Raw genomic sequence first — 23250 nt, 5'->3', positions numbered from 1 at the left:
AGCCTCTGCCAGTTACTAGGCAACCGCCACATACCAGTCCCTCCCAAAAATGTGGACGAAATACAGAATAACAGTAAAGAGTGTCTGGGCCTAACGTTGTTGTCCTTCCACTTCTCTGGACAAGAGGAAGAATATTATATTATTCCAGCACCACTATGGATGTGTGTGCGTAGGAAGCGACGCTACTGTTGCGTGTTAGCATCAAGCCAGCGTGCGTTACACATGTGTTCATAAAGACTGCATGCCGGTTAGTGTGTCATGCATGCAAGCGTGTGTGATGCAGCAAGTTTGTCTGGGTGGTTTTGATTTCTTCTCTTCTTCTCTCCGTTCCAATGCTTCCCCCTCTCCTATGCAGCAAGGACAAGTTTGGAAGGTTTGCAAAGTTTATCACCTTCCACTGATGAGACCCGTCCCTCCCCGCCTTCACCCTTCCTCCTCGCTCCGCCCACCCGTCCCCCCACCCCCTGGCTACCTGTACTGATCTGTTGGTCCTCTGTGCCTCCTCATGTTTGACTGATGATGACCTGGAAATTCCCGTCCATCACAGTGTCAGCACACTGCTGTGCTTCACTTTCAAAAGCAGAAGTAGCCCTGGTGGCTTTATTGGGACATGTTGCAAGTCCATCGTAATGACTTTATCACTTCGTCTCAGTCATGTTTCATCCATGACCTCTCGCACTCAAAGGATTGAACTCTTATTCCACAACGACGCATCAAAGAAACAAAGAAAACACTTTTCATTCAAATGATTGGCTTTCAAAATATCAGAATAAGATGTCCGTTTGTTTTTCAAAGAAAGCTGAACGCACATCTAGTTATACTAGTCAGCCAGAAACAACAATGGTAATTCTATTTCTACCAAATAGGATTCTGTATTCATAAATTGAATATTTTGGTAGTTAAGAGCACAGAAAAACCGGTTTACCTCCTTCTAAATACACTTGAACATGATTAGAGACCACTAGACATGAAATAACACCCCTATAGTCACTGTTACACTCCTATTACCTAATATAATAGACACCATGAGACAAAAATAAGGCATAGATAACCTGTTTACCACCTTCTAAATACAGTTTAACATGATTAGAGACCACTAGACATGAAATAACACCCCTATAGTCACTGTTACACTCCTATTACCTAATATAATAGACATCATGAGACAAAAATAAGGCATAGATAACCTGTTTACCACCTTCTAAATACACTTGAACATGATTAGAGACCACTAGACATGAAATAACACCCCTATAGTCACCGTTACACTCCTATTACCCAAAATAGTAGACATCATGAGAGAAAATAAAGCATAGATAACCTGTTTACCACCTTCAAAATACACTTGAACATGATTAGAGACCACTAGACATGAAATAACACCCCTATAGTCAACTTTACACTCCTATTACCCAATATAGTAGACACTTGGACATGATTAGAGCCCTCTAGACTAAGGCTGCCATTAGTTGGTTATGTCATTTAGTTAAGACAATTATATAAAAGTGGTAATATTAAAAAAAGTCTTAATTTTACAAAAACAATATTGTCATATTATGAGGCAAAGCATTCTTTTCAAAGCATAAAATTGAAAAACATTGAAGACAGTAGGATAGTTTTTTTGCCAGTCCTAATATGATGGGTATAAATGAAGTATGTTATCCTATAGTGACAATAAAGTCATGAAATGAGGAGACTTGTTGAGGTTGCAGTATGTTTTGTTGATTTGAATACTTGAATAGTACACCTGTACACACAGCGTCAGATGGAGTTGTAATCTTCTTGGCATCGCCACATGGAATACTTTACAACGTAGCAAACATCAATGTGACCCCCACATTCACCACGCAGGGCTGGGAATATCTTATTTTGCTCTGAAATTTAAATTATTCGCATCGGAGAGACTGAACTCAGAGGCTATTTATCAATATTTATTGATGAATTGAACTCTAAACATCCCGTTATATCCCAATCTCAAATTAATCTGTTGGATCCATTGATCAATCAAATCCTTCATGGGAGAGTCAGTGTTTTTCCCTGTCTTGTGATGAGCTCCAAAGCTTTAAAGGCCCTCCATTAGGAATGAAAGGAAGGAATCCTATAGCGCACACAAGCTGAAGATCTGTTCTGGTATCCAGGCAACAGCTCCCTCACTCGTCACGCTCATCAGCTTCTTCCCATGCCATCCCTTCATTGGCTGTGCTCATCCTCCCATCCATCCATCCATCCTCCCATCCATCCATCCATCCATTTATGGGATCTTGATGCATCGAGCACAACCTCATGTCAGTAGTATCCTTATTATGATGAAAACCAACTCCCCCATGCTGTACAGGAGATGTACGTGTTTACATTGAATGTGGAACACCATTGGCCACAGTGCATGTGGGCAGATCTTTGGACCTCTGTATGTATAGCGCCGGGGTCGGGAACCCTTTTTGGCGACGAGAGCCGTGATAGCCACACCATTTAAAATGTATACCCGTCACAGTCATATCAGATTATTTTTTTATATTGAATACAAATAAATGTGTGCATTTTTACAAAAGATTTGAGAATATCCTGAGTGTCTGCATTAATTCCTTGTAATTATGTTGTTTATACTGAAGCTAATCAATAAATGAAATGCTTCTTCCCATCAATGTGCCTTGTGGTGGTGCATGGTTTTGCACGGCTTTGTGGTAGGCTTGGGCGATATGGACCTTAGCATATATCGTGTATCATGATATGATGCTATAAAATGTAAATTCAGCGGAGTCTTGTATAAAAAGCTACGTTTAAGCTAAGCTAAGTTTAAGCCATAACTAGAAATAGACATGTTTCAAATGTATTTATTGGTAAGAAAGTGGCTAACTTTTCTAATGGGATGTCAGCCCGTGCACACATTTAAGGAATATGTAGTCACCCATGCCATTCCAACTGCATATCAAAGATATTTTTGTTACACTCTTGTTTTGTTTACGCAGGCATGGGGCAAACGGCACTCTTATTTTGAAGGACAGTCAGGGAAGTGTGTTCCGTGTGTGGAGAATGTGTATTTACGGTGAAGACAAGCTATTCAAAGCTTATTCAAAAATAACAATCTGTAATTCTTGATCAGACATTGTAAAACGTTCTTTACATTACAGCCTTAAAACTTGAAACAACTCAGCCCGAGTCACACACACACAACAACTTAGCATGCTAAACTAAGCTAACACTGCTAGACTGCTAGAATTTTCACCGGTGTTTATCACCATGTCAACAAGTTTAGGTCAAGTTAATAGTCGCCCACACCAACGTACCTTCTCCTCAGCATTTCATTCATCTTATATATCCGCTTCGGCATGCTGTCATCAACTCTGATTGTTTACCTTTTCATTTATGCCGATATATAAATCATTTTATGAACATTAGAAGAATGCAAATAGTCCATCTGTGAATGGCTTTCCCTTCCTCGCTGTTGCTAAAGTAGCAGCAAGCTAGCCCGAGTCTAGTTAGCTCGTCGGCTCCAAGCACATAGTTATGCTAGCTAGCTTGCATTTTGGAGGGCACGTCTTGGCATGCCTTCTTGCCACTGGCCCCCGCTGCATATGTACTACATACAAATGTAGCATGGCGTGCTGCATTATATTTGGCTTTTTTCATGGAGGGAATTTTATGGCTGCATTTTAGCCATTAGCCGGCAAAGCTGCTGTCTTCCGCAAGACCAATTCCTCTGTCCGTTTCTGCTCAAATAAACGCCACTCCTCATCTTTCTTGCTCCTCTTCTTTGCCCTAGCTAGGTGCAAAGTTCACGTCGCAGGCTACCACATTAGCCAATTATAATTATGCATTGGCCTTCTGACCAGAAACTATGGCAAGGACAGCGATTGGCTGTAGAAAATGGAAAAAAGATGGCTTACAATACATGATAATGTTTCTATTTTGAGTATTTTGTTAACACAGTGATTTTTTACTTAAAAATGTCAGCAAAACAAAATTAATTAATTAATTAATTAATTCATTCATTCATTTTCTACCGCTTTTTCCTCACGAGGGTTGCGGGGGGTGCTGGAGCCTATCCCAGCTGTCTTCGGGCGAGAGGCGGGGTACACCCTGGACTGGTGGCCAGCCAATCACAGGGCACATATAGACAAACAACCATTCACACTCACATTCATACCTATGGACAATTTGGAGTCGCCAATTAACCTAGCATGTTTTTGGAATGTGGGAGGAAACCGGATTTACAAAATTAATTAAAAAATTAAATTAAATTTAAAAAAGAGCTATAGGGTTCCAGACCCCTTGTGTAGCGTCTTAAAAGTCACTTCAGTACCTGCAATGTTTAAAGCAACCATCACCTAATGGCAGACTTGGTCTGGATGCGGACCCAGTAATGGGACCAATTCAAGTCAATGGGAAATACAATAACAGAATATTAGATGGATATTGGAGCAAAACAACTACATCTTTGCTAACGTGGATTCTTCTGTGTCAAAGATCTTATTCAAAGATAAACGTAAATGTTCTCTTCAGGATGATTTGTGGTTTTTCTTTAGTTTTATTTAAGAAAATAAGCCTCATGATTTTACTTTTATTTTGGTGGAAAATGTGCTCCTGTTTTCGTTCCAATGCAATCTAGTATTCAAATTGCACCACAGATTTTGCACTAATATTCAATGGGGGCCACAACACTATTTTCGAAGTAGCGTGCGGTGATATGGACCTTAGTATACATCATGTCCTGTATGAGATATGAGAGCCCAGTGTTATGATAACACAGGCGTATCGAGGCCTGTCAATAAATCACATATGGCTGTTGGATTATTGTGCTACAAAGTATCATCGATATTCAAAATTATGGCTACATTTTTGTAAGGTACGAGGTGTCATTGACATTTGCACCACTAGCATAGCATGTAACTGTGTGAGACATCCACACAGAGGTCGCCTGAATGTGTTTATGTTTTTGCAATGTAGCCAGCCACACATTTTGCACACATGTTTGCTACTAACTGCAGCCTGGGTAGTAGCTACCGTAGCTTGTAGCCCCGCCGCCACAAAGCGACTGAATGAGATGAGAGTTCACTCTGTCCGTTGTTTCCACTTCTAGAAGCTAAGCAGATACAGAGTGAACACTCTTGTCATCCAGCCTGTGTGTCACAGAGAGAAGAGCAGACACCCCAAAACGTGTATGCACACGAATATCAATTTATTCAGGACTTTATAATTATCCATCTGTGTTTTGAGGGGGGGGGGTCGTTATTGTGATAGGCCTAGATGTATCCATCTTGCAGTGTTACGAAATTACACAGCATGTCTCCACTCAGCGTGCTCATTTGTCATTAAATGTCATTGTTGACACTTGCGAAATAGCTAATATTCTTGGGAGTACTACTACACATCAGCTGGTGAGCTACCGCTTGACAGCATCATGCAACAGCATTTTTATGTTCAACACTTCAGACACACATTTAGTACTTTGAAGACAAACCCTAAGTATTGTAATCATAATAAGATAGCAACATTCTTTCAAAAAGTAACCTAGCATGAAGGTAATAGTTCGCTTGGACAGGCAGTGTGAGGCGAAGTCACAAACGTCCGCGATGGCAGACGCTGGCTTGGCCTGTGACGAGCTGTTGTCATTTGGCACGATACAAGATGCATACTTTTATCTATGCATGCCCTCTCACACACACATGCTCGCACACGCAGGGTAACACAGTCCAAACCCGCAGATGTGTTGTAAAATTCTTTTCTTTTATGACAGGCTACACTGAGCACAGTGGAGCAGTCATTAGTGGCTTGTATCCTATATTGAATGTATACATAATAAGGTTGGGTTATATGGACCTTAGCATCTATTACGATATTTTGGGGATGTATCACGATATGAAAATACACGCTTCGCATGTTTTTTATGTGATCATGGGGCACTATAAAACCCTCCTTACATTAAAGCCCTAAAACGCAACCTGGTGAAAATATACTCATCCAGCCTGAGTCACACACACAACCACACAAGCTAACCCGGCTAGCTTCCATTCACGATCTGGAAGAGTAAATTCACAATGTCATCAACTCACCCAACCCTAATGTATATACAGTATATTGCGCTGGAGTTGTTAAGCTATCGTCTCATATTAAAAGGGACCCGTTATGCTCATTTTTCAACCCTTTGTATTGAGCTGTGGTCTCCTATAGAGCAGCAACACACAATAACCCACACAGAAAACTTGTTTAGAATTGAATCCCCTTTTAACAGCAGTAATATTTTAGTGCAGCATTTCTGCAAACAATTGTGTACTGGTCATAATGCAGACGTGTACTGGTCATAATACAGACGTGTACTGGTCATAATACAGACGTGTACTGGTCATAATGCAGACGTGTACTGGTCATAATGCAGGTGTGTACTGGTCATAATGCAGACGTGTACTGGTCATAATGCAGACGTGTACTGGTCATGATGCGGGAGTGTAGAGGTCATGATGCGGGAGTGTAGAGGTCATGATGCGGGAGTGTAGAGGTCATGATGCGGGAGTGTAGAGGTCATGATGCGGGAGTGTAGAGGTCATGATGCGGGCGTGTCCGGGTCATGATGTGTGAGTGTCCGGGTCATGATGTGCGAGTGTCCGGGTCATGATGCGGGCTTGTGCAGGTCATGATGCGGGAGTGTAGAGGTCATGATGCGGGCGTGTCCAGGTCATGATGCGGGCGTGTCCAGGTCATGATGCAGGCGTGTCCAGGTCATGATGCGGGAGTGTAGAGGTCATGATGCGGGAGTGTAGAGGTCATGATGCGGGCGTGTCCAGGTCATGATGCGGGAGTGTAGAGGTCATGATGCGGGCGTGTCCAGGTCATGATGCGGGCGTGTGCAGGTCATGATGCGGGAGTGTAGAGGTCATGATGCGGGAGTGTAGAGGTCATGATGTGGGAGTGTAGAGGTCATGATGCGGGAGTGTAGAGGTCATGATGCGGGAGTGTAGAGGTCATGATGCGGGAGTGTAGAGGTCATGATGCGGGAGTGTAGAGGTCATGATGCGGGAGTGTAGAGGTCATGATGCGGGCGTGTAGAGGTCATGATGCGGGCGTGTCCGGGTCATGATGCGCGAGTGTCCGGGTCATGATGCGGGCGTGTGCAGGTCATGATGCGGGCGTGTGCAGGTCATGATGCGGGAGTGTAGAGGTCATGATGCGGGAGTGTAGAGGTCATGATGCGGGAGTGTAGAGGTCATGATGCGGGCGTGTCCGGGTCATGATGCGGGCGTGTGCAGGTCATGATGCGGGAGTGTAGAGGTCATGATGCGGGCGTGTCCAGGTCATGATGCGGGAGTGTGGAGGTCATGATGCGGGCGTGTAGAGGTCATGATGCGGGAGTGTAGAGGTCATGATGCAGGAGTGTAGAGGTCATGATGCAGGAGTGTAGAGGTCATGATGCAGGAGTGTAGAGGTCATGATGCAGGAGATTACTGGTCATGATGCAGGAGTGCTGTTGCTTCCTGTTGCTCCACAAGGTTGTTGCAGTGGTTCAACGAGCCACAGAGCGCCACCTACTGACATCAGGGTCAGCTTTCCTCCTTATCGTCACACCAAAAAGAGCTGAAATCAACAGGCCTGACACTCTTTTAGGATTCTTCCCATGAAAATGTGCTTTACTGATGTATGCTTGTAGAAGATCCAGAATCCCAGCTGGACCATGCCTCCATGTAACGTAGACTTTTACTGACAAGCACTCACAGACCAATGAAGGTCTGGCCCACTCACAGCCTGCTTTCTCCAAACATGAAAACCACACACTTTTCCATTTCTGCCAGTAGACTCCATTCAACGAAATGGAAATCTACCCAGTCCTTATCATGAGCATCCTAATGTTAGCGTGCTGGACGCTGCATCATGTTTGTGGTGATCACACGGGGGGGGGGGCACAGACTCAACTGTGCTTTCCACACGCCCCACCTTGAGGAAACAAGCTGCGGATGAACAGCTTTCAAAATAATGTGTCACGTCTCTTCTCCTCCTCCTCCTCCTCCTCCTCCCAGGCATGCGGCGACCCCAAGGCCAAGCCCTCCTATCTGGTGGACAAAAACCTGGAGTCCGCAGTCAAGTTCATCGTTAGGAAGTTCCCTGCTGTGGAGACGCGCAATAACAACGTGAGTGCGCCTGCTTGTTTGACATCATTTTTCCTTTTTTTATTTTTTAATTTTTTTTGGTGTAGGATGAATTTCCAGGTACATTAATTTACATTTTTATACAGCCTCCTTGTAATGCAATCTATATGCGGAGCTAGCGCTGATAGCATTGTTCTGTTCAACACCGTGATAACACATCATTTTAAGAAAACGCTCCAATGAGGCGTATTGTTTTGTTTTGCCCCTGCCTGTCATGTTAGCGGCCTCAGCTCACTTAAATAAATAAACATTAAATTTCCCAAGAATACATTTTGGATGCTAGCTGTAGCCAAAGGTTCACCATGAGGGGGAAAAAAAACCTTACCAGCCCCCTGATGACCTCCATGGTTTCACACTGGCTGCTCTGCGCAGGTGTCCGAATACAGTGCACCCTGCTAGGCCACGTCAGGTGGCTCCTCCCCCCTCTATACTCTGTGTGTGTTGATGGTAAATTAGTTATTTTGATTAGTGCTAATCAATCGAATCCTCATTTATTCCAGTTTTTCCAACCTCCAGGTGTGCACAAACTACACAAAGCACAGAGCAGTTGGAGAAAAGATTTTGTGCAGTGTGTGTGTGTGCTGAGAGCTAAATGTAGTCATTGCTTTGCAGTACCAAACATTTTTTTGTTTTTTTTTACCTCGCTAAGTGCTTACGTAAAGCAGTTATTTAGCGTGTTTGTGTGTGTGTGTTTTATTCAATATCAATGTGCAGGAATTGTCTCTTACGTTGTTTTCTGCCTTTCTTTCTGTGTTTGTTTGTTTTGCATGCTAATCCCGGCTTATCCTGCCCGGACTTGTGCTTTTTGGTAAGTTTTTGTACATTTCATTTGAGTTTTGCCAGACTAATTATTTGTAAATGTTTTTTCAGGCTTACACGACTTGGTTTGTTTGGCTGCTTTGTATGGCTGCTTTTGCTAGGCATGTGCTAAGCGCCCACTTTACAATACAGCAGTTTTAGTCATTAAAGTCTTCTATTTTGGCTTTACACGCTGTCTTAAGAACATATACAATACATATATACCAGGGGTCTCAAACTCAATTTACCTGGGGGCCACTGGAGCTAGGGTCTGGGCAAGGCTGGGCCGCATCAGGTTTTCCAAAAAAAAAAAAATAAATGCATTTATTAAAAAGAGAAAAATATACAAACTTTTTCAGTGCTTTGTTTCCGATTTTCTACAAGAAAAGCTCTGATAAAACATTCCACTGTTCTCAAATATCTTAATTTTTATTTTTCTGCACAAAATAAGATGAAAAATAAATAAACAAATAAGAATAAAGAAAATCAATCAATCAGTAATAAATAAATATAATAATAATAATAATAAAACGGCAAATAATAAAACTTAAGAAACACATATAATTGGTGGGTAGACAAATATTTTTTTTCAAATTAAAATGAACAAAGCATTATTAGAGCCCTGTAGACATGACAAAACACGACTATAGTCACATTTATACTCTTTTTATTTACAACATATTGCGCAACTGCAGGGTCTTGAGACACATGCTAACTCGCAAACTAGAGAGCTAGCGACCTAAACGGTAGCCTTCAAGTTATTTCTTTTAAACTTAAATAGCCAAAAACTTACCACTTCCACACGGATAGGGAGGATAACTATTAACAGTTATTTAACCTTTAACATGAACATTAATCAAACGTAATATTTTTTTCTGGGTACATGATACCATACAGCATCCATATCAAACTTGCGCAGGCCGCACTAACATTAAACTTTCATATCAAGGCGGGGGCCTCAAAGTAGTGTCCTGCGGGCCACATTTGGCCCGCGGGCCGCGTGTTTGAGACCCCTGATATGTACAGTCTTTGTCTTCTTTTTTGTATGATTGTCATATTTGAATGTTTGGGATCATCAAACAAATGTGAATACAAATGTTGAAACCAAAACAAATCCAAAGCTCCATGTCCCTGTGTGAAAGAGTGACTGCCCCCCAAAGCTAATAAGTGCTCGGACCACCCTTAGCAGCAACAAGTGCAATCAAGCCTTTGTGATAACTTGCAATGAGTCCCATTGTTGTCATTCAGCCACATTGGAGGCTTTTCCAGCATGAAGGTCATGCTAAAACATCTCAACAGGATTCAGTCTTCAGGACTTGGACTAGGCCAATCCAAAGTCTTCATTTGCTTTGGTGGACTTGCTGCTGTGTTTTGGATCATTTGTCCTGCCGCAGGAGCCACGTTGCTTTCAGCTTGAGGTCACCCAAAGATAGCCGAATATTCTCCTTCAGCATCATTCATGCTTCCATTTATTACAGCAGACCATCACACTACCGCCACCATATTTGACCAAAAAGTTCAATTTGGTCTTGGAGTTCTGCCATACTGGCTGTTTTTTCCCCCCAGTGTCTTTCTTATGGTGGAGTCATGAACACTGACTGACCTTAACTGAGGCAAGTCAGGCCTGTACGTCTTTGGATGTTGTTGTGGGGTCTTTTGTGACCTCTTGGGGTCATCTTGGTTGGCCGGCTGTTCCACGTTTTGGCCATTTGTGGATAACGGCTCTCGCTGTATTTGGCTGCAGTCCCAAAGCTTTAGAGCAGAGGTAGGGAACCTATGGCTCGGGAGCCAGGTAGGGCTCTTTTGATGACTGTATCTGGCTCTCAAGCATTTCTTACCACAATAAAAATGTATGTTTGCTAACATTTTAAAGTAAACATCACAGAAATCACTGTTAAAAATATTAAAAATCAACAACTTTCTTATGCATTTTAATCCGTCCATCTATTTTCTACTGCAATACGGCCGACCATATCTATCTTTCCTGATGATATTTTCCAGGTCAAACACCAAAACTCGATTATTACTGGGTAATGCGGTATTGTACCTCGGTCATTAAGATGTAAATGTAAACTTTCCTCCTTTAGTCAAATAGTCACCTAGCTAAAGCTGCAGAACCGAGCCTTCTGGCAAAGATGGCCAAAAGAATGAAATGTACTGAGTACGGTGCAAAACCATGCAGCAGCAGAAGTTGCATTAATGGCAGCAAGTATTTGATTTATTATTGGACACTGCGCTGCTCACAAAAGTGTGCTGGCCACACCCCCTTGGCGTGGGGTAGTGTGCCTGGTCTACGTAATTAGAGCCCATGATATCTAAAACTGTTGGTCTTACATAAAAATGCACACATTTTATTGCATTCAATGTTTAAAAAAATGTATATGGCTCTCACAGATACACATTTTAAAATATCTGGCCTTCATGGCTCTTGTAGCCAAAAAGGTTCCCGACCCCTGCTTTAGAGCAATAGCTTTAGAACCTTTTCCACACTGATAGATCTCAATTCATCTGACCTTTTGTTTTGATTTAATCATAACTTTTTAGTCACGTTTTCCACACAGGGCCATTTCAATGTTGTGTTACATTTGATGATCTGAAACATGGAAGTGTGACAGACATTCCAAAACAAGGAAGGGGAAAAGAAATACTTGGTTAGGTGAAAATGATTCTGGAAAGGCAAACGGGTATTGCATACTTAAATATCTTCCACGTACCGTGCATGATATTAATATTTCGGTATTTCTTGTGGTGTTCCAGCAACAGCTGGCTCAGCTGCAGAAAGAAAAGTCCGAAATTTTGAAGAACTTGGCTCTCTACTACTTCACCTTTGTAGACGTCATGGAGTTCAAGGTAGGAGTACACGGTGATTATCACGAGATGATGAACTTTCATGAAAGTATTCATGTGGGGCCCCAACAGGACCACGTGTGCGAGCTGCTCAACACCATGGACGCATGCCAAGTCTTCTTTGACATTGTACGTCCAAAGAGCACATTTCATGTGGCGTTCAATGCCGCGGATGTCGTCTGACTTTGTGCGCTTTGCTCTTCTGCCAGACGGTCAACTTTGACCTCACCAAGAACTACCTGGACCTGGTGGTGACTTATACGACGCTCATGATAATACTCTCACGCATCGAGGAGAGGAAAGCCATCATTGGGCTGTACAACTACGCTCACGAGATGACGCACGGAGCCAGGTGACTGAACAAACGCACACACTCCATACATACGTAAGAGTGTAAGAGTATGTAAGAGTGTATGTAAGAGTTAGAGTACCAAATACACACGGTGACAGTACCTAGCTTATACATAATAAGAGAAAATAATCATACTGTAAAAAATATAAAAAATATACCGTATGGCTGCACATTGAATAGTGGTTAGTGCACTGGCCACACAGCTTGGAGACCCGGGTTCGATTCCCGGAAGGAAGTCTGGTTCACAGTGACGTAGGGCTTGGCAATATGGACCAAAACTCATATCCTTATGTACGTGTTTATGTTGAATATCTATATGTGATCTGTAGCTCTGTATTTTTATTATTATTATTATTGTTATTATTATTTAGTTTTTATTCGAATCAATACTTAAAATGAGGATGTTTAAAGTTTCCAATCATCCATTTTTCTATAACGAGTGTCGCAGGCCTGGACTAGTCAACCAGCCAATCACAGGTCACACATGAAAACAATCTTCGAAAATGAGCTTTGCTCCCCCCGGGCCACACTTTGGACACCCATGGTTTATGTATTTTACCGGGAAGGTGAAGTGTTACCAAAGCGTCTTTCAAGGCTTTCAGGCATGGGTGTTTTTTGGGTACGCTTCTGTACTGAATGAGAGGCTCCAAAACTGAAAGATCCGAATGGGAATCCACGTAGCATTACACGTAGCATTTTTTGGGGACACGTAGCATGTCTCCAAAAAAAACCTCTTATGGGATGGAAGACATACTGTAGATTGAATTCATCGATTTCCCATCCATCATGGACCTTACACAAAGACATTAGCCACGTTTACATGAGGAGTTTTTCTCTTTCCCAATGGAATCTTTCCGAATGACTTTTCCGAAAGCAATAGTATAACATGGAAAGGAATATTCCAATCGCGTGTCTACATGCGCCGCTATAATCAACCAGAATAGTCAATGGGGCATGCCCAGTAAAGCGTAAACACCAACATCACGTGATACCGACTTCCTCGAGTTTTTCTTTCACTTGTTGGAATAACTCCGTATTCCCAGTTTTTCCTTCGTCCAGTCCCAAAAAATAGTCCAAGTGATTTTGGTTTTACTTTTGTGGATGAACTTTGACTTTGTTGACTGAGACACTAGCCACGTTTACATGAGGAGTTTTTATCTTTCCGAATGGAATCTTTCAGAATCACCTTTCCGAAAGCAATGGTATACATGGAAAGGAATATTCCAATCACGTGTCTACATGCGCCGCAATAATCGATAATAATAGTCAATGGGGCATGCCCAGTAAAACGTAAACACCAACATCACGTGATACCGACTTCCTCGAGTTTTTCTTTCACTTGTTGGAATAACTCCGTATTACTGGTTTCCCAGTCTGACAATTTTTCCGATTGAGCGGGTACAAGATACCTCAATCGGATTGGGGAAAGGAATATTCCGATTATATATTCATTCGGATTGGCACTTTTCTTTGGGAATGAGGTGTATACAAAGGTTACATTCTTTCCGTTTGAGCAAATAATCCGAATGGAATTGGAATATTTGGGTCCATGTAAACGTGGCTAATGAGAAGAATATAAACAAATACTGTAAAATAAGCTAATGTTTTGTTTGTGTCTCAGTGACCGTGAGTATCCCAGGCTGGGCCAGATGATTGTGGATTATGAAAATCCTCTGAAGAAGATGATGGAGGAGTTTGTCCCACACGGGAAGGTAGTCCACTTCCAGTCATTTAGAATTTGACACGGTTTCACTTGGGTGGTTTTCAAGCCGGGTCCTCCCTTTGTTGCCGGACAATATTTAGCACTGACGAGCTTTCATGCTGTCATAAAAGTTACCCCCCCATGTCGGGTCTTTGTCGCCACAGTCTCTGTCGGACGCCCTCATCAGTCTTCAGATGGTTTATCCCAGAAGGAATCTGTCGGCGGACCAGTGGAGGAATGCTCAGCTGCTCTCTCTGATCTCTGCTCCATCCACCATGCTCAACCCCGCACAGTCAGACACTGTTAGTGTTAGACCCTCACGTCCAATCATGTGACTTCCTTGATGAGAAGATCATCTCATGAGCATCTGTCTCTCTTTCCAGATGCCTTGTGAATATTTATCCCTGGACACAATGGAGAAATGGATCGTGTGTAAGTACTGAAAAGGATGCCCATGTCGGCCATTTGAGTCCTGATTGAGTGTCGTCGTGGGCCCTTTTCTTCTTCTCCCGCCAGTTGGGTTCATCCTTTGCCACGCCGTGCTAAACAGCGACGCGGCAGCGTTGTCATTGTGGAAGCTGGCCCTGCAAAGCTCCACCTGCCTCTGTCTCTTCAGGGATGAAGTCTTCCACATCCACAAGGCTGCCGAGGACCTCTTTGTCAACATCCGAGGGTAAGGTTGGACACACGGGGGGGGGGCACGCAAGAGTCGACGTGCCCCCCTGTGACTGCGTAGTGTGTTCTATTGAAATGCCATATACTGGACAGCAGGGGTCTCAAACTCAATTTACTTGGGGGCCACTGGAGGTCGGGTCTGGGTGAGACTGGGCCGCATCAGGTTTTCCCCAAAAAACAAAAAAAAACGCATTTATTAAAAACAAAAAAAATTTAAAAAAAACTTTGCTTTGGTTCGTTCCAAATTTCTACAAGAAAAGTTATGATAAAACATTCCACTGTTCTCAAATATCTTAATCCAGCAGAAAAATAAACCCAGAAAAATAAATAAACAAATCAAGAATAAAGAAAATCAATCAGTAATAAATAAATATAATAATAATAATAATAAAACAGCAAATAATAAAAGCTTATAGTTGGTGGGTAGACAAATTATTTTTTTCAGATTAAAATGAACAAAGCATTATTAGAGCCCTGTAGACATGACAAAACACGACTATAGTCACATTTATACTCTTTTTATTTACAACATATTGCGCAACTGCAGGGTCTTGAGACACATGCTAACTCGCAAACTAGAGAGCTAGCGACCTAAACGGTAGCCTTCAAGTTATTTCCTTTAAACTTAAATAGCCAAAAACGTACCACTTCCACACGGATAGGGAGGATAACTATTAACAGTTATTTAACCTTTAACATGAACATTAATCAAACGTAATATTTTTTTCTGGGTACATGATACCATACAGCATCCATATCAAACTTGCGTGGGCCGCACTAACATTAAACTTTCATATCAAGACGGGGGCCTCAAAGTAGTGTCCTGCGGGCCACATTTGACGTAAGTAAGTAAGGAACTTTTTAGGGACTGGTGTAAAACGGAGGCTACTAATGATGCATTTTTGTGCGATTTATAGTCCAGAAAATACGGTATACATTGAATTGAATTGAATTGAGCTGCACGGCGGACGAGTGGTTAGCACGTAGACCTCACAGCTAGGAGACCAGGGTTCAATTCCACCCTCGGCCATCTCTGTGTGGAGTTTGCATGTGTTTTCTCCCGGGTACTCCGGCTTCCTCCCACATTCCAAAAACATGCTAGGTTAATTAGCGACTCCAAATTGTCCATAGGTATGAATGTGAGTGTGAATGGTTGTTTGTCTATATGTGCCCTGTGATTGGCTGGCCACCAGTCCAGGGTGTACCCCGCCTCTCGCCTAAAGACAGCTGGGATAGGCTCCAGCACCGCCCGCGACCCTCGTGAGGAAAAGCGGTAGAAAATGAATGAATGAATTATGTTTTGTAAATTTGAAGTGGTCAGATCGGAGCAGGAGGGGATAGAAAAGAAGAAAAAAGAAAACAGAGGGGGGGGAGTGCATTTTTAGACAAAATGTCTAAACAACGATGTCACAACGATGCTACTCCGGTTTCCTCCCACATTCCAAAAACATGCTAGGTTAATTAGCCACTCCAAATTGTCCATAGTTATGAATGTGAGTGTGAATGGTTGTTTGTCTATATGTGCCCTGTGATTGGATTGGCTGGCCACCAGTCCAGGGTGTACCCCGCCTCTCGCCTGAAGACAGCTGGGATAGACTCCAGCACCTTTTGTGACCCTTGTGAGGAAAAGCGGTAGAAAATAAATGAATTGAATTGAACATATCTTGATTGACGGATGATATTTGTTTATAGCGCTCTAATCATGTGAAAAAGGTATTTTTTGTGGAGATTGACATAGCAGGGTGGGGTGTGGAACCAATCACCCACCATAAAGGAGGAATTACTGCACTTTCTGTTCTTTAGTTCCACGATTGGGTTGAAAAGAGTCTTACTGAGCCAGGAACCACAAGGTGTTGGAAGCTTATAAAGTGGGAAGTCGTCCTGCTTATCATGTTAAAGATGTCCGAGTGTCTTATGAAACGATGTTTGTGTTTTTATGTGTGTTTCCCAGGTACAACAAACGCATCAATGACATCAGAGAGTGCAAGGAGCAGGCCCTGTCTCACGCGTATGAAAGCATTTTCTCTACTTCAAAAGTCATCGATTTAGTCACCTGCTTCTGCATTTCCTGTTCTGCTTTTAACCATCATGGCAGCGACCCGCTCATAAGCCTCGCAGGGACTCGTGTGGCCTTCCTTTGTCTGTCTTTGTCTTCTCCCCATTTTCATCCTCTGTACTTAATCTGTCTCCCGCTTTCATCTTTGTTCTTATTCCCCCGCCATGGCTGTCGTTTCCTCACTCTGCTCTTCTGGCGGGGATTGTCCTCAAAGTGTCAAAACGCTGTGGAATCTTCTAGTTAGCATGTTGACGTCTTCCGTTCTGCGTCTTTGCAGTGGCTCCATGCACCGAGAGAGGCGCAAATTCCTCAGGTCGGCGCTGAAGGAGCTGGCCACCGTCTTGGCGGACCAGCCGGGGCTGCTGGGCCCAAAGGTAATAAGGCACCGTAGTCGTCGCCGCCATGTTGGCTGCAGCGACTACAAATGCTGTTTTCAACCCCCTCGTCCTCGTAGGCGTTATTTGTGTTCATGGCGCTGTCGTTTGCCCGCGACGAGATCATCTGGCTGCTTCGACACGCCGACAACATCCAGAAGAAAAGCACAGACGACTTCATCGACAAGTACACGCTCCCGATGTTCTACTCGGGCTAATGCATCAGCGCGCCGCCGTGGTTTCATGCTCCTCTCACATGTGTTTCCTAGACACCTGGCGGAGTTGATCTTCTACATGGAGGAGCTGCGAGCCCACGTCAGGAAGTACGGTCCGGTCATGCAGCGCTACTACGTGCAGTACCTGTCGGGTTTCGACGCCGTTGTGCTCAACGAGCTGGTGCAGGTAGCAAGAGAACACCGGAGAGCTTCACGCGGCGTTCAGTTCAGTTCAGTTCTTCTCATTTGTACGTCCGCTAGAACCTGTCGGTGTGCCCGGAGGATGAGTCCATCATCATGTCTTCATTCGTCAACACCATGACCTCCCTCAGCGTCAAACAAGGTAAGCGGAACGTCACGGAGGAGGAGAAAATGTGTGGAAACCCGGAATGAGCTCAGGTGTTTGTACGTTGCAGTGGAAGATGGTGAGGTGTTTGACTTCAGGGGCATGAGGCTGGACTGGTTCAGACTGCAGGTGAGCCAAAGCGTGGGGTGGGGGGCGCGGGGGGCATATTGATTGAATGACATGATGGCGTATGGTTAAAATGTGCATCTCAATCATGTAGATCAGGGGTCTCAAACACGCGGCCCGCGGGCCAAATGTGGCCCGCAGGACACTAGTTTGAGGCCCCCGTCTTGATATGAAAGTTTAATGTTAGTGCGGCCCGCGCAAGTTTGATATGGATGCTGTATGGTATCATGTACCCAGAAAAAAATATTACATTTGATTAATGTTCATGTTAAAGGTTAAATAACTGTTAATAGTTATCCTCCCTATCCGTGTGGAAGTGGTAAGTTTTGGGCGATTTAAGTTCAAAGGAAATAACTTGAAGGCTACCGTTTAGGTCGCTAGCTCTCTAGTTTGCGAGTTAGCATGTGTCTCAAGACCCTGCAGTTGCGCAATATGTTGTAAATAAAAAGAGTATAAATGTGACTATAGTCGTGTTTTGTCATGTCTACAGGGCTCTAATAATGCTTTGTTCATTTTAATCTGAAAAAATTATTTGTCTACCCACCAACTATATGTGGTTTCTTAAGTTTTTATTATTTGCCATTTTTATTATTATTATTATATTTATTTATTACTGATTTATTCTTGATTTGTTCATTTATTTTTCATCTTATTTTGTGTAGAAAAATAAAAAGTAAGATATTTGAGAACAATGGAATGTTTTATCAGAGCTTTTATTGTAGAAAATTGGAACCAAAGCGAAGTTTTTTTTTTACATTTTTTTGTTTTTAATAAATGCGTTTTTTTTTTTTTTTGGAAAACCTGATGCGGCCCAGTCTCACCCAGACCCTAGCTCCAGTGGCCCCCAAGTAAATTGAGACCCGCTATGTAGATCTCAATATTCATGACTTATTACAATTTGTTGTTCTCCCAGAAGAAGAATGTAGGTTGAGACCAATCATTCCTGGAAGATCTAGAAAGCTTTCTGTGTGGGTTATGGTGTGAAGATGCTCTGTAGCAGCAACGTGTGGATTGACGGTTCCTCTGTGCAGGCCTACACCAGCGTGTCCAAAGCTAGTCTGGGCATCGCCGACCACAAGGAGCTGGGCAAAATGATGAACACCATCATCTTCCACACCAAGATGGTGGATTCGCTGGTGGAGATGCTGGTGGAGACGTCAGACCTGTCTATATTCTGGTGAGACGTGCAGCATTGATGACTATATATAGGAAACCACTATGCCATTACCATGAAAGTTCTGCTCTTTGTGTGTTCCTCCTTATGTTGCAGCTTCTACAGTCGTGCATTTGAGAAGATGTTCCAGCAGTGCTTGGAGCTTCCCTCGCAGAGCCGTCACTCCATCTGCTTCCCTTTGCTTTGCACGCACTTCATGTCCTGCACGCACGAGCTGTGTCCCGAGGAGGTGAGCGGATACACGACATACCACAAGACACCGACACACGCTAGCATCGTGGAGATGATTTACAACCATGTTGCCTTGTCCTTGCAGCGTCATCACATAGGCGACCGCAGCTTGTCACTGTGTAACATGTTTTTGGATGAGATGGCCAAACAAGCCCGGAACCTGATCACCGATATCTGCACGGAACAATGTACCCTCAGTGACCAGGTGGGATGTTTAGCTTGACACTTGACACTTTCAATATTGCAAACATCTCCTAGCGGTATCGTCTTCAGAGCTGCTGACTATTTCAATATCAGTCGATATCAGTGTCCGCCTTGAAGAGAGTTTTCATTCATTCATTCATTCATTTTCTACCGGAGGTGCTGGAGCCTATCCCAGCTGTCTTCAGGCGAAAGACTGGTCGCCAGCCAATCACAGGGCACATATAGACAAACAACCATTCACACTCACATTCATACCTATGGACAATTTGGAGTCGCTAATTAACCTAGCATGTTTTTGGAATGTGGGAGGGAAACCGGAGTACCCGGAGAAAACCCACACATGCACGGGGAGAACATGCAAACTCCACACGGAGATGGCCGAGGGTGGGATTGAACTCGGTGTGTCTCCTAGCTGTGAGGTCTGCGCGCTAACCACTCGACCACTGTGCAACCAAGTAACAGTTTATTGCTGTAAATCGGGTTTACAACTGACTGTGAAAAGTTGATTTTCACAAAAGCAGCATTCCTTATTTCTAAGTAATTTATGAAATATGGGAGTTTGCATGTTCTCCCCGTGCATGTGTGGGTTTTCTCCAAGTATTCCGATTTCCTCCCACATTCCAAAAACATGCTAGGTTAATTAGCGACTCCAAATTGTCCATAGGTATGAATGTGAGTATGAATGGTTGTTTCTCTATATGTGCCCTGTGATTGGCTGGCCACCAGTCTCTTGCCCGAGGACAGCAGGGATAGGCTCCAGGTGACCACGTGACCCTCATGAGGTTAAGCGGTTGAAAATGAATGAATGAATATCTATATGCTGTATATACCCAAAGCATAGTAACCTGCTTGGCATGGGTTACAGCTGCAGCAGTATCTTGTGATGGGGATTAACGGGTCTGGTGCTTGTGTGTCTCGCTGAATATTACACCCATTGCTGACACCTCGTGACCAGTGTGCAATACTATGGGATGGTTAATCGTTAGGAAGCGGTCGTATTTCATCCACGTTGTTGACTCTCGGTTTTCCGTGTGCAGCTTCTTCCCAAACACTGTGCCAAAACCATCAGCCAGGCCGTCAACAAGAAGAGCAAGAAGGCCACCGGGAAGAAGGGTGAGCCGGAGAGAGAGAAACCAGGAGTGGAGAGCATGAGGAAGAGCAGACTACTGGTCACCAAGTAAGCAGACCTGACCTGACCTAGTAGTACTTCTTAAGATGAGAAGCTGATCCATCAGCCGTTTGGGACTGGAACGTTTATTCTTCTTCCAGTCTGGACAAACTCCACACTGCCCTGTCAGAACTCTGCTTCTCCATCAACTACGTTCCCAACCTGGCCGTGTGGGAGCACACCTTCACACCCAGGGAGTACCTCACCTCCCACCTGGAGATCCGATTCACCAAGTAAGCACGCATGCCGACACCAGCGGAGCGAATGCCACCTTAGCACCGACTTCCATCCAGCTCAGGAAGGAAGTCGGAGATTTGAGATTTCTGCAGCTGACAAAGCTCCGCCTCTTTTCCTCAGGTCCATCGTTGGCATGACGATGTACAACCAGGCCACTCAGGAGATCGCCAAGCCCAGCGAGCTGCTGACCAGCGTTCGGGCCTACATGACCGTGCTGCAGTCCATCGAGAACTACGTCACCATCGACATCACCCGGGTCTTTAACAACGTCCTGCTGCAGCAGACGCAGCACCTGGACAGCCACGGCGAGCCCACCATCACCAGCCTGTACACCAACTGGTGAGTGGGACTGTTTGCACCTTTTAATATTTACTAATTGTTGATATTTTCATATCATTCATTCCTGCTGCAGAAATGTATTACAATATCCTAAGATAAGAATGTTGGTGTTCATTTGGTAAAAGACCTGACATGAGATCACGTTGTTTAAATGCTACGACTTGAAGGGAAAATGACTATTTATGATGTGCAATCATAAATTGTAATGTAGTGGTTTAATTTCATTTGAACATGCATCAGATTACAATTGAATGCATCCCATAATCAGTTCACAGTTCCACATGTCCAAAAGGAGTAGGAAGAAGCAAAGCTTATTAAATCCTACCCCTCCATCTGGTACTTTTACAGTAACTGTTACATTTGTTCAGTTCCTGCTTTCCTAATATAGTTAAATTTAAATTGGATTTAATAATTTACTTTAAATTTAATTTAAAAAAAATATTTGATAATTTTTTTATTAATTTTTTTTGTTTTTTAAAACTTTTTTAAATGTTTTTATTTTTCGCAGTACATTTACCAAGTGAAGATTGCTTTTATAGTTATTGATGGATTAGTATTAAATTGTAATTTAATAATAATATTATTATTGATATTCATAATTATATTAATAATAATAAATATAATAATATAATATAAAATATAAAAATACTATTATTAAATTGATGGAAACATGATGGATTTACCACAAAACACTCACACTTCCTGTAGGCGTGGCCAATCAGCTCTCCCTGGGAGATCATCCAATCAAAGTATGCCGACTGTCACTGCTCACATCTCATTGGTTCAAAAAACAACTCCATTGCTAGTAGCGTGTGTGTCATGGGCCAGCACTACTGGTTCTGATGGTTTCCATTGACCTGGCAACACCAAGCCGAGAGACTTGAACCTGTTTGGGATGAATGAAAAAAACTGTCATACTCAGTCTGAGGTATGTGTACATGTACTTGCAGGTACTTGGAGACGTTACTGCGCCAGGTCAGCAACGGCCATATTGCTTACTTCCCTGCCATGAAGGCCTTTGTCAACCTCCCCACAGAGAACGAGCTGACCTTCAACGCTGAGGAATACTCTGACATCTCCGGTAAAGCCACGCCTCCTCGTAACTCCACAAAGACGAGTACACGATCCTCTTTTTTGCTCCTTCGCAGAGATGCGCTCCTTGTCAGAGCTCCTGGGGCCGTACGGCATGAAGTTCCTCAGCGAGAGTCTCATGTGGCACATCTCCTCACAGGTGGCGGAGCTGAAGGTACGACACTCTCCGGCCGGGAGCTTCACGGCTCACATGACACAACTTACAGGATCATGTATGTGTGTGCAGAAACTGGTGGTGGAGAACATGGAAGTCCTGACTCAGATGAGAACCAGCTTTGACAAACCGGACCACATGGTGGCGCTGTTCAAGAAGCTCACCTGTAAGCACAGCTTGCTCTTTGGCTGAAGGATCGGCAGCTCGTCAATCATCATGTCTGGCTTTTCCTTTGCTCCCTTATAGCTGTGGACAGCGTGCTCAAGAGAATGACCATCATCGGAGTCATCCTCTCCTTCCGCTCCCTGGCTCAGGAGGCCCTCAGAGATGTAAGCGGCACACATTCGTTCTCTTTCACACACTCACACACACACACACACACGTATGTCATTGTCATTCTAGCAGACTTAATTATAATTGTAGTAGAATAAAATATGTTAACTGAATACACTATGAACAAAAGTCTAAGTATTACCTATCATGTTTACATTACTTAACTTCAATACCGTGATCCCTCACCACCTCACAGCTGTACTTCATCACATTGGTAATGGTAATGGTTTTACTTCATTTGAACATGCATCAGATTACAATTGAATGCATCACATAATCAGTTCACAGTTCCACATGTCCAAAAGGAGTAGGAAGAAGCAGAGCTTATTAAATCCTACCCCTCCATCTGGTACTTTTACAATCACTAACTGTTACATTTGTTCACTTCCTGCTTTCCTAATATAGTTATTTTTTTATCAGTTATTATAATTTATTATATATAAATTATTTTTATATAATATTTTTTATTATTATAAAATTATTATTATATATTATTTATTTTTTCTGGATTTTTATTTTTTTGTCACATACCAAATATGACCAAATATGATATGAGCATCCAATGACATAATGGGTACCATAGTAAGTGTCAATATAGTGATATATATAGCACATCATGACTGGTTCAAGACTCTTCATCCTTGTATTTAGCAAATTTATTTATTAATTTATTTTATTAATTTTTATTAAAA

The 23250-nt window shown here is 43.0% G+C and overlaps 1 protein-coding gene across 5 annotated transcripts in view; it reads left to right on the top strand.

Annotated features, from left to right (window-relative positions):
* nckap1 (NCK-associated protein 1) overlaps positions 1–23250 on the top strand; it is a 33050-nt gene that overhangs the window by 3357 nt on the left and 6443 nt on the right. The window contains exons 2-26 of one of the 5 annotated variants that reach the window (XM_058063524.1): positions 356–373; positions 8007–8117; positions 11691–11783; positions 11853–11909; positions 11990–12132; positions 13754–13844; positions 13999–14136; positions 14218–14266; positions 14351–14507; positions 16461–16517; positions 16843–16939; positions 17020–17126; positions 17209–17341; positions 17416–17497; positions 17571–17629; positions 18658–18803; positions 18897–19029; positions 19117–19236; positions 20273–20412; positions 20505–20636; positions 20761–20979; positions 21930–22060; positions 22128–22225; positions 22298–22391; positions 22472–22554. In XM_058063524.1, coding sequence (XP_057919507.1) covers positions 356–373; positions 8007–8117; positions 11691–11783; positions 11853–11909; positions 11990–12132; positions 13754–13844; positions 13999–14136; positions 14218–14266; positions 14351–14507; positions 16461–16517; positions 16843–16939; positions 17020–17126; positions 17209–17341; positions 17416–17497; positions 17571–17629; positions 18658–18803; positions 18897–19029; positions 19117–19236; positions 20273–20412; positions 20505–20636; positions 20761–20979; positions 21930–22060; positions 22128–22225; positions 22298–22391; positions 22472–22554 — 2688 coding nt within the window. Of the gene's footprint in view, positions 1–355; positions 374–8006; positions 8118–8826; positions 8944–11690; positions 11784–11852; positions 11910–11989; positions 12133–13753; positions 13845–13998; positions 14137–14217; positions 14267–14350; positions 14508–16460; positions 16518–16842; positions 16940–17019; positions 17127–17208; positions 17342–17415; positions 17498–17570; positions 17630–18657; positions 18804–18896; positions 19030–19116; positions 19237–20272; positions 20413–20504; positions 20637–20760; positions 20980–21929; positions 22061–22127; positions 22226–22297; positions 22392–22471; positions 22555–23250 lie in introns of those variants that run through there. The other 4 variants (XM_058063533.1, XM_058063540.1, XM_058063548.1 and 1 more) reach the window with 4 other exon arrangements.

This window comes from Doryrhamphus excisus, chromosome 2 (assembly GCF_030265055.1).
Source record: "Doryrhamphus excisus isolate RoL2022-K1 chromosome 2, RoL_Dexc_1.0, whole genome shotgun sequence".
NCBI lineage: Eukaryota > Metazoa > Chordata > Actinopteri > Syngnathiformes > Syngnathidae > Doryrhamphus > Doryrhamphus excisus.
Note: the sequence above shows the minus strand (reverse complement) of the source record. Positions and strands in the feature narration are given on the sequence as shown.